General features: G+C 40.0%; 1 protein-coding gene across 2 annotated transcripts in view; it reads right to left on the reverse strand.

Moving 5' to 3' along the window:
- Positions 1-10527, reverse strand: part of LOC124612542 (mitogen-activated protein kinase p38b) — a 105469-nt gene extending 94942 nt beyond the window's left edge. For both annotated transcript variants that reach the window (XM_047140813.1, XM_047140812.1), the window contains exon 1: positions 10323-10527. In XM_047140813.1, coding sequence (XP_046996769.1) covers positions 10323-10426 — 104 coding nt within the window. In that variant the 5' untranslated portion in view covers positions 10427-10527. The remainder of the gene's footprint in view (positions 1-10322) is intronic.
- Between the last annotated feature and the right edge of the window lie 4164 nt (positions 10528-14691).

The following is a 14691-nucleotide window of genomic DNA, read 5'->3' on the forward strand; positions in this document are numbered from 1 at the left end:
TATCGCAACTGCTATTTTTAGCAAATGCTGACTGGAAATGGGAATGGATGAATGAATGAGTGCTGGAGTGGGAACAGGGAAGGGACTGGATAGGTAAGGACAGTGACCAATGAAGGTTGAGGCCAGGATGGTTACGGGAACGTAGGATGTATTGCAGGGAAGTTCCCACCTGCGCAGTTTAGAAAAGCTGATGTTAATGGGAAGGATCCATATGGCACAGGCTGTGAAGCAGTCATTGAAATGAAGGATATCATATTTGGCAGTAAGTTCAGCAACAGGATGGTCCACTTGTTTCTTGGCCACAATTTGTCTGTGGCCATTCATGTGGACAGACAGCTTGTTGGTTGTCATGCTTACATAGAATGCAGCACAGTGGTTGCAGCTCAGCTTGTAGACCACATGACTGGTTTCATAGGTAGCCCTTCCTTTGATGGGATATGTGATGTTAGTGAGCGGGCAAGAGTAGGTGGTGGTGGGATGATGTATGGGGCAGGTCTTGCATCTAGGTCACCACTAGTACTAAACTGGTCCTTAATTAAAGGAGGCAAGGCAAATGGAAGAAAGACCAGTTTGCAGGCCTGGTGCCCCCACCCCTTTCACATGCTTCCTAAAGTCCATAAACCTAACCACCCAGAACGCCTCATTGTGGCCAGTTACTGTGCTCCCACTGAGAGAATCTCTGCATTCACAGACAAACACCTTCAACCTATTACCCGGAACCTACCCTCCTACATAAAAGATACCAACCATTTCCTCCACCAACTTTCCACAGTTCCTGCCCCTTTACCACATGGTGTTCTGCTCGTCACTACTGATGCCTAAATTACACTCTCCACCAGGGTTTCAATTACCTCTCGTCGTGCCCTGAAATGAGAAATGTCCAGCCCACTATCCTCCCTACCACTCCCACAGTGGTATTCCGCTGTCCACTGAACCTACACAATATGCTTGTCCATCCTTACACAACCCCTGCTCCCAAACCCTTACCTCTTGGCTCATACCCCTGTAGACCTAGATGCGAGACTTGTCCCATACATCTTCCCACCACCCTCTACTCCAGTCTGGTCACTAACATCACCTATCCCATCAAAGGCAGGGCTACCTGTGAAATCAGTCATGTGGTCTACAAGCTAATCTGCAACCACTGTGCTGCATTCTATGTAGGCATGACAACCAACAAGCAGTCTGTCTGCATGAATGGCCAACGTCAAACTGTAGCCAAGAAACAAGTGAACCACCCTGTTGCTGAACACGCCGCTAAACATGATATCCTTCAATGACTGCTTCACAGCCTGTGTCACATGGATCCTTCCCACCAACACCAGCTTTCTTGAATTGCGCAGGTGGGAACTCTCTCTGCAATACATGTTACGTTCCTGTAACCCTCCTGGCCTCAACCTTCATTACTCACCGTTCTCACCCATCCAGCCCTTTCCCTGTTCCCATTCCATCACTATACAGCCGTCATTCCACTACCAGACCCAGTCTTTTTATTTCTCTCCTTTTCCACTACTTCCCCCTCTGCTGCCCTCCATCTAACCTGCAGCACCTCACTGTCCGCCACTTCCACCATACTATCCCTCCCCCTCCCTGCCCCGATCTCCTCCTTACCCCACCCAATTGCCACTCCCATCATGCACTGGTGCTGCTGCTCGCAGTGTGGCTTCAGTTGCCTGAGACTGCAGTTTATGTGTGTGTGTGTGTGTGTGTGTGTGTGTGTGTGTGTGTGTGTATTGTTGATGAAGGCCCATGGCTGGAAGCTTCAATTGTGAGTGTCTTTTTCTTGTGCCTATATGCAACTTGGCCTCTCCGCTGTATGGTGAGTAGCTACTTTCCTTCCCATAATGTTGTTACATTCCATCCCGGATTTTTCAAATGAAACGAAATGATTCCAGAGATATTTTGAAATCTGAAACATCTACTTGTGATGTATATGTGCAGACTGAAGTGACGAATGAAAATTTGTGACAGGCCAGGTTTCAAACCTGGGTCCCCTGTTCATTAGGTAGATGCACTTACCATTATGCCACCCTGGCAGAGTGGCTTTGCACAACTGCACGGATGCCTACCTCTTTAGTCAAAATTCCCATTTGTGTCTCCACCCACATAGTATTTCCCTTAAACTCTAACAGCATTTGATCAAAGCACCTATGCCCGGTTTCAAACAGAATCCTCAATTTTGTTCGATGCATAGGCACTATTCCAATAGTTGGAGAGACTCTACACTGCTGTTTGAATTTAGGGGGAATATCTAGTAGGCTGAGGTGCGAATGGGAATTTGGATTGAAGAGGGACGCATTTTAGAGCAGTCTGAACAGTTGTGCAAAGCCAATGTGCCAGTGTGGCATAATAGTTAGCATATCTGCCTAGTGAGTAGGAGAGACCGGGCTTGGTATGAATTTTCATTTGTCACTTCAGTCTTCATAGATACACCATTCACCCAATTGTAACCTTGAGCATGAAACTTTGGCACACCATGAAATTGGATATAAGAATGACAAGAACGACCTTCAAACCTAATAGAGACAGAGAAATACTTACAGAATAGAGAGAAGAAGTAGTTCTGTCACAATGTCATCCACAGCACTGTCACAATATTCATACTACTGTTAGGAAAAGTAATAATTAACACTAAGGCTGGATTGCAAATAACACCCATTTTGAGTTACTGAAATCCTCAATGCGTTTTGTTACTGAGGTTTCACTAATCACGGGACAACCATCTACGTGTTAACACTAATTCTATGTGGATAAAAAATACATACATTAGACTATGGTGGAAAGAAAATGCAGTGAAGTTTCTCTCTAGAAAGAAAATCAATCACAACATACAAAAACAGTGCTCTAATTACTAAACACCATGGAAAAATTCCATCATTACAGGTAAAATATACCCATTTGTATTATGGTTTGTGAAAGATATTACCTACCTGTTAAGTATGGCCTTGTCATACTGAGAGAGTATTTAAAAATTATATCCATAGACCACAATGGACAATGTGGGCTAAAGTCTAAATTACAGCCTGTGGAAGAGAGAGCAGCATTTCTCTACTGCTCACAGGTTAGCAACATCAGTTTTGTGTAGCTGATCGGATAATACTTTCACATACCCAATGAGAGGAAAGGAAAGAGGCAATGAATTTATAGTGCCAAAATAGAAACCATTCTCTTCTTAGACTTTTTTTCCGGTGAGTCACGAATTATGAGGCTGTGTTAGGCTGGGAACTAATAACACAGCTTAAATAGCTGTGATTTAAAGGAGCAGCAATTCACTGTCACAAATGTGACAGTTTTTTCCAAGCATGTCATGAATTACAATGTTGTGGTAAAGTTGGAATGTGATAGTTCGGTTGAGAGCTGGTGTAGCCAACAAATGCGAAAGCTAAAAAGCATTGTGGTGACAGACTGATCTGTAGCTTAGCCTGAGATTTAGGATGTGTTGGAACGTGAGTTTCATTGTGAGTTGGCGAAGTCAAAGAATGTAAAAGCTTAAAAACCTGGCTGTGGTGACAGACTGATCAGTATCTTATCCGAAGGCCTAGGTTGGGTTAGAATACAACACTTTCACTTCTCATAAATACCTGACATTGTCATCTGGATAGTGATCAGTTAAATCAATGTAAATAAAACTTCTGATATGAAGTTTTTTTTATTGCTTTCACCATGTGTATGTACACTGGGTTACTAGTTCTGACAGGACTAAGTTGCCATCTTAAGATCCACTGAGAACAGGTTATGAAATCATGCTGTGCAATAAACCACACATTTATGTTTGTACCATCATAATGGGTTCATAATAAAAAGTGGGTAGAATATTAAAATAATATAGCTGTGTCTTCATGGCAAGACAGAGCCATACAAGTGTGACATATCAAGAAGTGCCACATGTGTCTGGCTTGTAGCTGGCAGCCAAACCAGATACACGCAGCACTTCTTGATATGCCACATTTGTATCACTTTGTCTTGCCATGAAGACACAGCTACACTTTTTAATGTTCTACTCTCTTTTTATCATGAATCCGTTATGATGCTACAAATACAAATGTGCACCTTACCACACAGCATGATTTCATAACCTGTACTCAAGTGTATCTGAAGATGGCAGCTTAGTCCTCTCAGAACTAGTAACCCATGTACATACACATGGTCAAGGCAATAAAAAACTTCATCTCAGAAGCTTTCTTTACTTTCACATACATTGGTTTCTTCTGTATACATCACAAATTATGAGGCTGTGGTTAGGTTATACCCTAACAGTACATCTCACATTAAATTAATAATCTCAGGTGTCAAATATTTACCTGTTCATTCCCAATGTGTTTACATTTCAGAGGTTGTGATCTACTGCCATGAGAATGTGACAATATCCCTCTAAACACACCGTCTGTCAATCAAAACACAAAGTAATTAATGACAGTAGCTAGCAATGGCACTGATTTAAATCAATGTGGAAAGTTGAAAATTTTGTGCCGAACTGGGTAAACAGGAATTCAGACTCTGAATCCCACCCTAGCACAAATTTTTGACTTTCCCCATTGATTTAAATCAATGGCCACTGGCAGCTAATGTCATGAGTTCCTTTGTGTCCTGACTAATTCATAATGCCTGCAGAGTCAAAATCGTGTGTGTTCTTTCAGACGTCTGAAAGTTGGACATGTCCAAAAGAAAAGGCATCACATATACATCATCCGTCTGCTGTTCTCTCTTTGGCTAGGTAGACCCAGCAGCTGACAATCCCCTTTGCTTCCCATCACAACTCACTAACAGCAAAGACAACATCGCTGTATGAAACAAGCACGCCACTAGCCCTGACGTAGAGTTTTATCAACAATAGGAGTAACCGTAAAGACAGAAAAGGCAGCTACACATTAGAATAATTTGATAACCATTAATGATTAAAACTAAAGGTACTGGAAATTACATGCCATTATTCTAATTCCAGGAACTGAATCCATCCAGAAACAGGTTGTGTTAAATACTCACTTTACCTGAACAAAGAGGCTATACTGGGGTGTTCCATGAAAAGCAGCAACCACATGTATACTTTAAAAATATATTTTTGAGTGTTACAAACTGTATGAAAGAGTAATGAAATAAACCAACAGCAGTGCCCTACATAATACTTCAGGAATTTTCATTTTATGAGTTGGCAGCATTATGTTAAAGATGGCTGCCCATCAGCTGATTTGTGCATGCTGAATTAGTACATCTTCTTCAAGTCATACAGCTGCATACCTGGGGTGTGAAACACCAAAAGTGGTTCTAGTTTCTGATAATAGAAAGCACAACTATACTCAACATGCATATTTTATTAACACATCTATAGCTTATGACCACATGATTTTGAGTTCATCCAAAATCAGTTGTTCTGCATTTGACAAAAATGAGGTTATGATTCAAATTGCATCCAGAGAAAAAGTTTGAAAAGGGGATGGCCCTATTTCCTAAGACAGAGTGGAAGTACTGACACATGACAACAATAGTTCAATTATGTGTTCATATATATCTTAATTTTACTTTTGTCCCACATGTGACATCATATGCATATGAATGTATGTAAAGGATACTAATTTTACTTAAACAATGCTGTAAGAGTATGAATTTACTCCTTTCTATCCACATTTAGCTTCAGCCATAGGCAAATAATTTGATTTTAAGATGTTCTTAAGATTAATTTGGATTACGTTTTGACAGAAATGGCAGATCAATCAAAGAAGATGCTCACAAGTGCAGCCAGAATGAGGAAAATGAGAAGTCGCCACAAAGAAGAAAATCCACAGTTTCAGAAAGAAGGAAATAAAAAGATAAATAAAATTAAAACATAAAGAATATACCGTATGACAGAAATGGAACTCTAGGAGCTTCAAAAAAAAGGAGCTTGTTCGAGAGCACCTTCAGAGAGCGAAAAAGAAGAATGCTATTCGTCTAAACATCCCAATGCCAACTATATCATCATACCAATTTCCTCAGACATTTGGCAAGGCTTTATCAAAGCCTATCCAGGCACTTCCTACATCCCCTTGGAAAAAGGTAGCTGTAGTTGAAGGACTTGTGAAGAAAGTTGGCCTGACCCCTGCAAATGAAATGCACAAGAAAATGTCACCTAATCGCAATAAAGATTATTCCAAGTTGCCATGTTCTTCTTTCGCCCAGATATTTTATTACATGTTCAGGGATGAAAGAGACTAAGTGCATTTGGTTAAACAGAAAGAAACAAATTTGCAGAAGTATTATCTGGCCATGTTTTGACAAGAGGACTTCCACATCTTTAAGGAAGAGTGTAGTACAGATTTACATATAGGCTTTTCAAAATTCTGCTCCTCAAAACCACTGAATGTTCTACTTCTGAAGTCTACTCATCTTGACCAATGCTAATGTAAAATTCATGAGAATTTCATTCTGAAGTTGAAGAGTCTGCAATACCACTACAGTGATGACTTTTGGAAGTCCCATTTGTGTCATTCTATTTTAAATTCTAATTGTTGGCAAAATAAATGTTCCACATGTAGTTCTGGGAGTAAACTTATGGCGCCAAGTGAGCCTGAAAAGGAAATAGCTTGGAAAAAGCGGAGAAAAAATGAAGTTTAAGCTCCTCTGTGAGGAAGGGTGTTTGGGAGGATTGTTTGAAGTACTCAGGATAATTCCCTAAAATTCTGCATCACATGAACATAAAATGCATACAGCATGTAGCCTTTGAAAGGGATAAAACAATACAAAGTGGGAGAGTAGTTCCCCTCAAGTAGATTTTGCTATGTCACACTCCTGTGCGTATCAAAATGAGATTCAGAGTGCATTGTGGTCTAGAAGAAGTGTTCTTTTATTTACTGCAGCCACATTCTACAAAGGAAAATGTAAAACTTATACATTCAAATATGCACAGAAAGACAGACACACAATATTTGTCTTTATGAATATACTGTATGATACTATTTGCCAAAATGAACTTTAATCTAATTCTGAAGAGGTGGTAATTTGGAGTGAGGGCCCATCCTCAGAATTTAAAAATCGATTCATGATTAGACTTCTTGATTGTTTTGTTTCCAAAGCATTCCAAGAAATTTACCTAGAAAGATTTCGCCACTTCACAGGGAAAAGATGTAGTGGATGAAGTGGGTGGAAATGCAAAGCATCTTGTATGCCAGCAGAGCATGGCCCAGGGTGAGGAAGCAACAATTGTCCAGCCCGCCAAGGACTTCTACAAAGTGGCATCTGAAGCTTGCAAAAATACTGCCATACTCTAGTGGACCAGGAGACAGTTAAACAAAATATTGAACAAGAGAAACATTGGAAAAATGTTCCTGAAACTGCAGGAGTATTACAGTCTCATGCAACTGAAATAAATAAAGAAAGAATAATATTCCTTAGACTGCAATGTAATTTACTCCTGCAGGCACAATCAACATGACAGCTGGTCAGCTGGAGATCGGGTAATTGTGTCATACAATGCACAAAAATATCCTGGAGAGACTTTTAAAACTATCCCAAAGGGACCAACATATCAGTTATGCACAAAGCTGGCTCAAGTACCTTCAAGTGGCCAGTTCCCCCGACTGCATTTATTGCAATGATAATGGAATTGTGAAGATTGCAATCCGAGAAATTGTAAACAACCATGGACACTTCTGCTTCACGGGATACATTTAATTGTCACTGTCTGTATTATCTGCTTTCACTTCACATTAAACTGAAACTAACAACCTTAAAAAGTGTTAATTTTAAATACTGCATTTTGTTTATGTCGGTATTTTTACAAAATAAATGTCAGACTGATGACACCGTTTTTGAAACTGTTCTCTAACGACTTCCTTCATCTGTAGACCTCACATCCTACATACACTAGACGTGTAGTCTTGGGATATAGTTAACTGATCCCATCACGTACCTGCATCCTACCAGATGTGTGTAGAGTTGTTTTCTAATTTCCAGGACTCATAAATTTTAGCAGTATTTCATTTACATGATGTGAGACACTCCACATTCTCAAGAAAAAATTGTCTTCTTACAGTAGTATTTTTCAATTAGCAGGATTTTTTGATTAACTCTTCACATGTACACGTATTTCATGCAATGTCCTGCACGTGGCATCTGTATAGAGCACGTCTTCAAGAATATGTATAAGTACAAGACAGTAATTTATAGCAAGAACAATAAAGAATGTGCCCTACTTTAGATATGCAGCACTGTTTTGATAATTTTCACATTCAGTAGCACTCAAGTGTTTTATGAAAAGAAAAGGGAAAAAAGATGCTGTACAACTGTCCTATATGTGACAGTGGAATTCCCCATTGTCTCTCTGCACGCAGTACATAAACAGCAACAAATGAAAATTTCACTTAAATTTGTGCGGCTTGATTGGTTGGGAGACCTTAAAGAGCAGATTAAGCCACTAATTGGAGAGGTTTTACTGGTCCTTTGCACACACTGACACCTTGCTTTTGAAGCATGAGATTTGTATGGTAACGTATCTGACATATAGATGACTCTGTGTGTGTGTGTGTGTGTGTGTGTGTGTGTGTGTTTTGCACTGTGTATTGTCATTTTTGCACTGTATGATGATCAGAGAATGAAGAGGGTGAAACCCAGCATTGGAACATAGCATATTCCTCTCGAATAGCACCAAGGGGGCTGCCGAGCTTAGTACCTCATCTGATGGATGGGTCACCATCAACAATATCACAAGCTCTCACTCCCAAAGACTCTACACAGAGGTTTGGAATTTAATCTGGGGCATTGATGCACAGTCTGGAAAGCATCACTTGAAATGTATCTCAATAAATTCTATTCTTGATCCACAAAATATGGAAGTTACAAATTTCCAAAGCAATTATTGGATTTCTTTTAAATCTCAATATAATTTGGGGTAGCTCAATAGTTATGTTACAACAACATCAAAACAATGGTTTCACGTGTATGTAATTTTAACATATCCAGGTCTCTGATACCATACGTACAGTGCAGACATAATAATTTTGCTACATGCAACCACAATATTATAATATGAACTATGAAGCACCATCTACTCTCATTGTGAAAATGGTTCAAATGGCTCTGAGCACTATGGGACTTAACATCTGAGGTCATCAGTCCCCTGGAGCTTAGAACTACGTAAACCTAACCTAATGACATCACACACATCCATGCCCGAGGCAGGATTCGAACCTGCGACCGTAGCAGTCGCGCGGTTCTGAACTGAAGCACCTACAACCGCTCGGCCACAATGGCCGGCTTCTCATTGTGACTAACAGCTCTTTCAGTAATGGAGATTCTGAGTTTCGATCCTAAATTGCCACAAGATGGAACAAATACAACTTAAATCGAGTCAGAGGGACCATAAATCCTGCTATCACAGAATGAAACACCTAGCAATCGCATACAAATGAGGTATGATAGCACAGTGGTTGTCTAGTAGACAATTCAATATTGCTGCATCATGGACAAAACAACTTTCTTTAAATTTGATCATTTGTGAATAGAAAAACTGAAATGGAGCAATAATGATATTGCACATTCCTACAGTAATAACAGTTGTATTGCTTGGATAGCCTTATAGGATTCACTGGAAAATCTCAACTTTACTATTGTTGTAGGAAAGGAATCACTGATAAGGCCATGAGCAATATTGGAACAACTAAATATCTAGGCTCCTATTAATTAAAAGGATAGGTTTTTATGTTAAGCCTTATTAATCGTAACAAATCAACATACAATTGACAATCATAGCACATGTATTATTTCATGTGAAATTCAATTAAAGTGTGAAAATGTTTCCGGAATTTTCCAGCAGGCCACCCATTTTTTTGATACTGCCCCATGATTACAAGAGTGTCAAGCATCTTCCTGATGCAGTCACAGATAAGTGATATACATTGGAGATCACACAAAGAAATGTGTCTGAAAAGCGTGTAGAAATTCTGAAGCAAATGAAATATGTGAGGATGGAGATGATGGTCGGATAGAGGCAGAAAGGGTGAAGCAGCTAGGAAAGGTTAAAGGAGGCGCAGGTGACAGGAGCCGAAAGAGAGATAAGGATCAGAGGGATGGAATGTTGGGAGAAAAGACGCAAACTGTTGAACTGCGAAACAATATGCATATACTTTGAGTGTGACGAAATTACTCGCAACTTAAATTTGCACAGCTCTCACACATTAAGTTGGACATTTCATTTGACGCCGTACTAATAAAAGTAAAGTGCCAACTGAACGCTGATAAAATAGCTTTGATAGCGTAAATAAAGTTATGAAAATTTCAACTCCAGTATTCTTTCATTAATTGTACGGACACTGATAAAACTATAAAGTATAAACGTTCTTTTCTGCACATACCAAACTTGGCCATAGGCACCTGAACCTACTGCAGTAAGCATCTGGTATCGTTCTGGCACTTCCCATTCCGTCCTGTTGATTTCAATTTTATAAAAGGAGGGCATTTTTTAATATTTTGTGTTGTGACAGTAATGATACTTTTCAAACAACAGAATCAACAACACCACAATCACATCCTACACCCTACTCAAAATCCTACGGGACAACAAAGATATTACGTACTAGAAAATATTCCGTAACTCCCGCAAAAATTGGCACCTTATTTTGTCGCAAAGGTGATAAACATATCTCGATAGTCGCAAAGCAAAATTTGCTCCCCTAACACGAAGTTAATTATTCTCTCATATGTCACTAACATGCAATCCATATCAGAGATCAACTCGATAAAAAAAGCGGTCTGACAGAAGTGCAATCTTTAATTAATCTTTAGCCGACTATAAATTATCTCCGTCTGCTCTTGTTAGAAAGCTACGCAAGGATCCGTTTCTAGAACGGTATAAGTGCTTTCTTGTTATTCGTCATTACACTGAAGGAGCTATACATGGCATCAATCATTAAACACCTATCAGAAACCGACGAAACTCAGTGACGTTTGGTAATTTTTTTATTATTTAGGGCGTCTCTCCCGAGAGCCGTCAAGCGCATTTTCACTGCTGTTTCAGCATAAACTTGCAATTTCGTTTTTGCAACATGTGGCTAGAGTCAGCTCAAACATATACTGATCATCACGTCTTTAATCGACTCCCAGGTTCTATGGAAAGCGTGGGTTTGGTTCCCGTTAGAAAAAAAAATGGTTTTTAAAATGGAGTTCTACGTGCCCATTCGATACAGCTAGTAAAACACGAAGAATAATTATTAATGTTCCAGCAGCGATAGCACCACTCTGGCCTGCACTGACTGCTACTGTTATGCAGTCGCTGCTGGAGTATTGATTATTCTTTGTGTTTTACTATTTCTGTTAGTACAGGGTGTTTCAAAGATGACCGGTATATTTGCAACGGCAATAAAAACTAAACGAGCAGCGATAGAAATACACCGTTTGTTGCAATATGCTTGGGACAACAGTACATTTTCAGGCGGACAAACTTTCGAAATTACAGTAGTTACAATTTTCAACAACAGATGGCGCTGCAAGTGATGTGAAAGATATAGAAGACAACGCAGTCTGTGGGTGCGCCATTCTGTACGTCGTCTTTCTGCTGTAAGCGTGTGCTGTTCACAACGTGCAAGTGTGCTGTAGACAACATGGTTTATTCCTTAAAACAGAGGATTTTTCTGGTGTTGGAATTCCACCGCCTAGAACACAGTGTTGTTGCAACAAGACGAAGTTTTCAACGGAGGTTTAATGTAACCAAAGGACCGAAAAGCGATACAATAAAGGATCTGTTTGAAAAATTTCAACGGACTGGGAATGTGACGGATGAACGTGCTGGAAAGGTAGGGCGACCACGTACGGCAACCACAGAGGGCAACGCGCAGCTAGTGCAGCAGGTGTTCCAACAGCGGCCTCGGATTTCCGTTCGCCATGTTGCAGCTGCGGTCCAAATGACGCCAACGTCCACGTATCGTCTCATGCGCCAGAGTTTACACCTCTATCCATACAAAATTCAAACGCGGCAACCCCTCAGCGCCGCTACCATTGCTGCACGAGAGACATTCGCTAACGATATAGTACACAGGATTGATGACGGCGATATGCATGTGGGCAGCATTTGGTTTACTGACGAAGCTTATTTTTACCTGGACGGCTTCGTCAATAAACAGAACTGGCGCGTATGGGGAACCGAAAAGCCCCATGTTGCAGTCCCATCGTCCCTGCATCCTCAAAAAGTACTGGTCTGGGCCGCCATTTCTTTCAAAGGAATCATTGGCCCATTTTTCAGATCCGAAACGATTACTGCATCACGCTATCTGGACATTCTTCGTGAATTTGTGGCGGTACAAACTGCCTTAGACGACACTGCGAACACCTCGTGGTTTATGCAAGATGGTGCCCGGCCACATCGCACGGCCGACGTCTTTAATTTCCTGAATGAATATTTCGATGATCGTGTGATTGCTTTGGGCTATCCGAAACATACAGGAGGCGGCGTGGATTGGCCTCCCTATTCGCCAGACATGAAACCCTGTGACTTCTTTCTGTGGGGACACTTGAAAGACCAGGTGTACTGCCAGAATCCAGAAACAATTCAACAGCTGAAGCAGTACATCTCATCTGCATGTGAAGCCATTCCGCCAGACATGTTGTCAAAGGTTTCGGGTAATTTCATTCAGAGACTACGCCATATTATTGCTACGCATGGTGGATATGTGGAAAATAGCGTACTATAGAGTTTCCCAGACCGCAGCATCATCTGTTGTTGAAAATTGTAACTACTGTAATTTCGAAAGTTTGTCTGCCTGAAAATGTACTGTTGTCCCAAGCATATTGCAACAAACGGTGTATTTCTATCGCTGCTCGTTTAGTTTTTATTGCCGTTTCAAATATACCGGTCATTTTTGAAACACCCTGTGCATATAGATAAAACGAATAAGGCACTACACTAACTTAGGACCGCTCTACCTAATGGGCTCACAAAATTTCGATTTAAAAATCGTGCTGTTTGCAATTTCCATCGATACCTGGCGTCCTACGTAAGAATTGGTGAGCAGTTTTTGTTTGGGTTCAAATGGCTCCAAACACTATGGGACTTAACAGCGGGGGTCGTCAGTCCCCTAGAACTTAGAAGTACTTAAACCTAACTAAACTAAGGACATCACACACACCTATGCCCGAGGCAGGATTCGAAATTGCGACCGTAGCAGTAGCGCAGTTCCAGACTGAAGCGCCTAGAACCGCTCGGCCAGACCGGCCAGCTTTTGTTTCGGCTGACTCCTAATACGCACTGAAAAAACGAAACTGCAAATATCTCTCGAAATACCAGAGAAAATACGCTTGAAGGCCCATAGCAGAGACACCCAATATATTTCAACTTCGTCTTATCCAAATGGTATCATACCATTTTCGCCTTATTATCAAGTCATCATCAGACGATTTCACTATTTTGCATAATAATCCGTCAACTGATCAGGACCAGAAATGTGCTCACAGTTTGGTTGATGAGTTATTATGTTAAGTTCAAATCATTCGATGTCGATTTGATAGTAAATCTAAACTGCTAATGATGACCTGAGCCTGAAACAGATAATACAAGAAAAAACTGCATGCATTTAATTTTTTGTGTGATGCCTGATGATACCTACAAAATCGTTTGTGAAATTGAGAGAACAATGTGCTGATAAAATATAAAATGGATAATGACGTTGTCAATGCTTGCACTGGGTTCCTTGACATCAAGAATAGAGCACCTCAGTGTTCTGTACATGGGCCATTACTTTTCATTCTTTACACAAATGGCGCAAATGTTGTTGAGGGAGACAAAGTCATTATGTAAGCTGACAACACTTCTCTTGCTACTTACTGTAACACAGTAAAAGTACTTCAAAAACAACCATATCTGAGTACTGGAAAAGCAAACATATAATTCAGCAGCAATAATAGTTTAAAAATGGAAGCAAAACAATGTACATGCAGTTACACACCAGCACTGATAATTCTAGCCTTAGTCTTGGAAACTCAGCGGTACAGGAAGCAAACAGACATAAATTCTTGGATGTGGTAGTGGACAGTTACGTGACATGCAAAACTCATATAGATAAGATTTGCATAACAGTACTACTTTTATGAGGAAAACGTCTAGTACAGTAAATAAAGACACTTTATCAAAAATATGCTACAGTCTCATACACACATGCGTTCTGGTCTGGGATTGTGCTACAAATGTGCATATACAAAGGTTGTTAAAACTTCAACTTACACATTTTTGCAGAGAGGAAATTAGAGATCTCCAGAAATTAACTGTTCCTGCATTATACATAAATGAAATCATTGCAGAGGAAAATTTAAAAATCTCCAGCTTATGAAACCATTCCTTTCTTAAAGTATCACTGCTCAGCCAAATTAAACCAAGATATACACGATTATAACAGTAGAAATAGGAATGATTATCGTCTAGAAAGTAAGCTTTTAAAAGTAATGAATAAAAATCAAGTAAAGGTAGTAAGAGTTTTTAAAGAATAACTTTTCATACAACATAAAGAACGCCATAGTGTTGTTCGCCTTAAGAAATAAATTGAAGCAGCACCTCAGTCTGGTTCACCTGTACACCTTTATGAAAGATCTAAATTTAAACGTATTATAGCAGATAAGTTTTGCATAACTTTGGTTATAAGAATGCTCACTGTTTCTATTTTTCATTTGCACTTTTCTAAGATACACTAGCAGCTATACCTACCACTGCCAATGGAAGAAGAAATGTAGTTCAAATAT

The sequence above is a fragment of the Schistocerca americana genome, chromosome 4, assembly GCF_021461395.2.
Source record: "Schistocerca americana isolate TAMUIC-IGC-003095 chromosome 4, iqSchAmer2.1, whole genome shotgun sequence".
Lineage (NCBI taxonomy): Eukaryota > Metazoa > Arthropoda > Insecta > Orthoptera > Acrididae > Schistocerca > Schistocerca americana.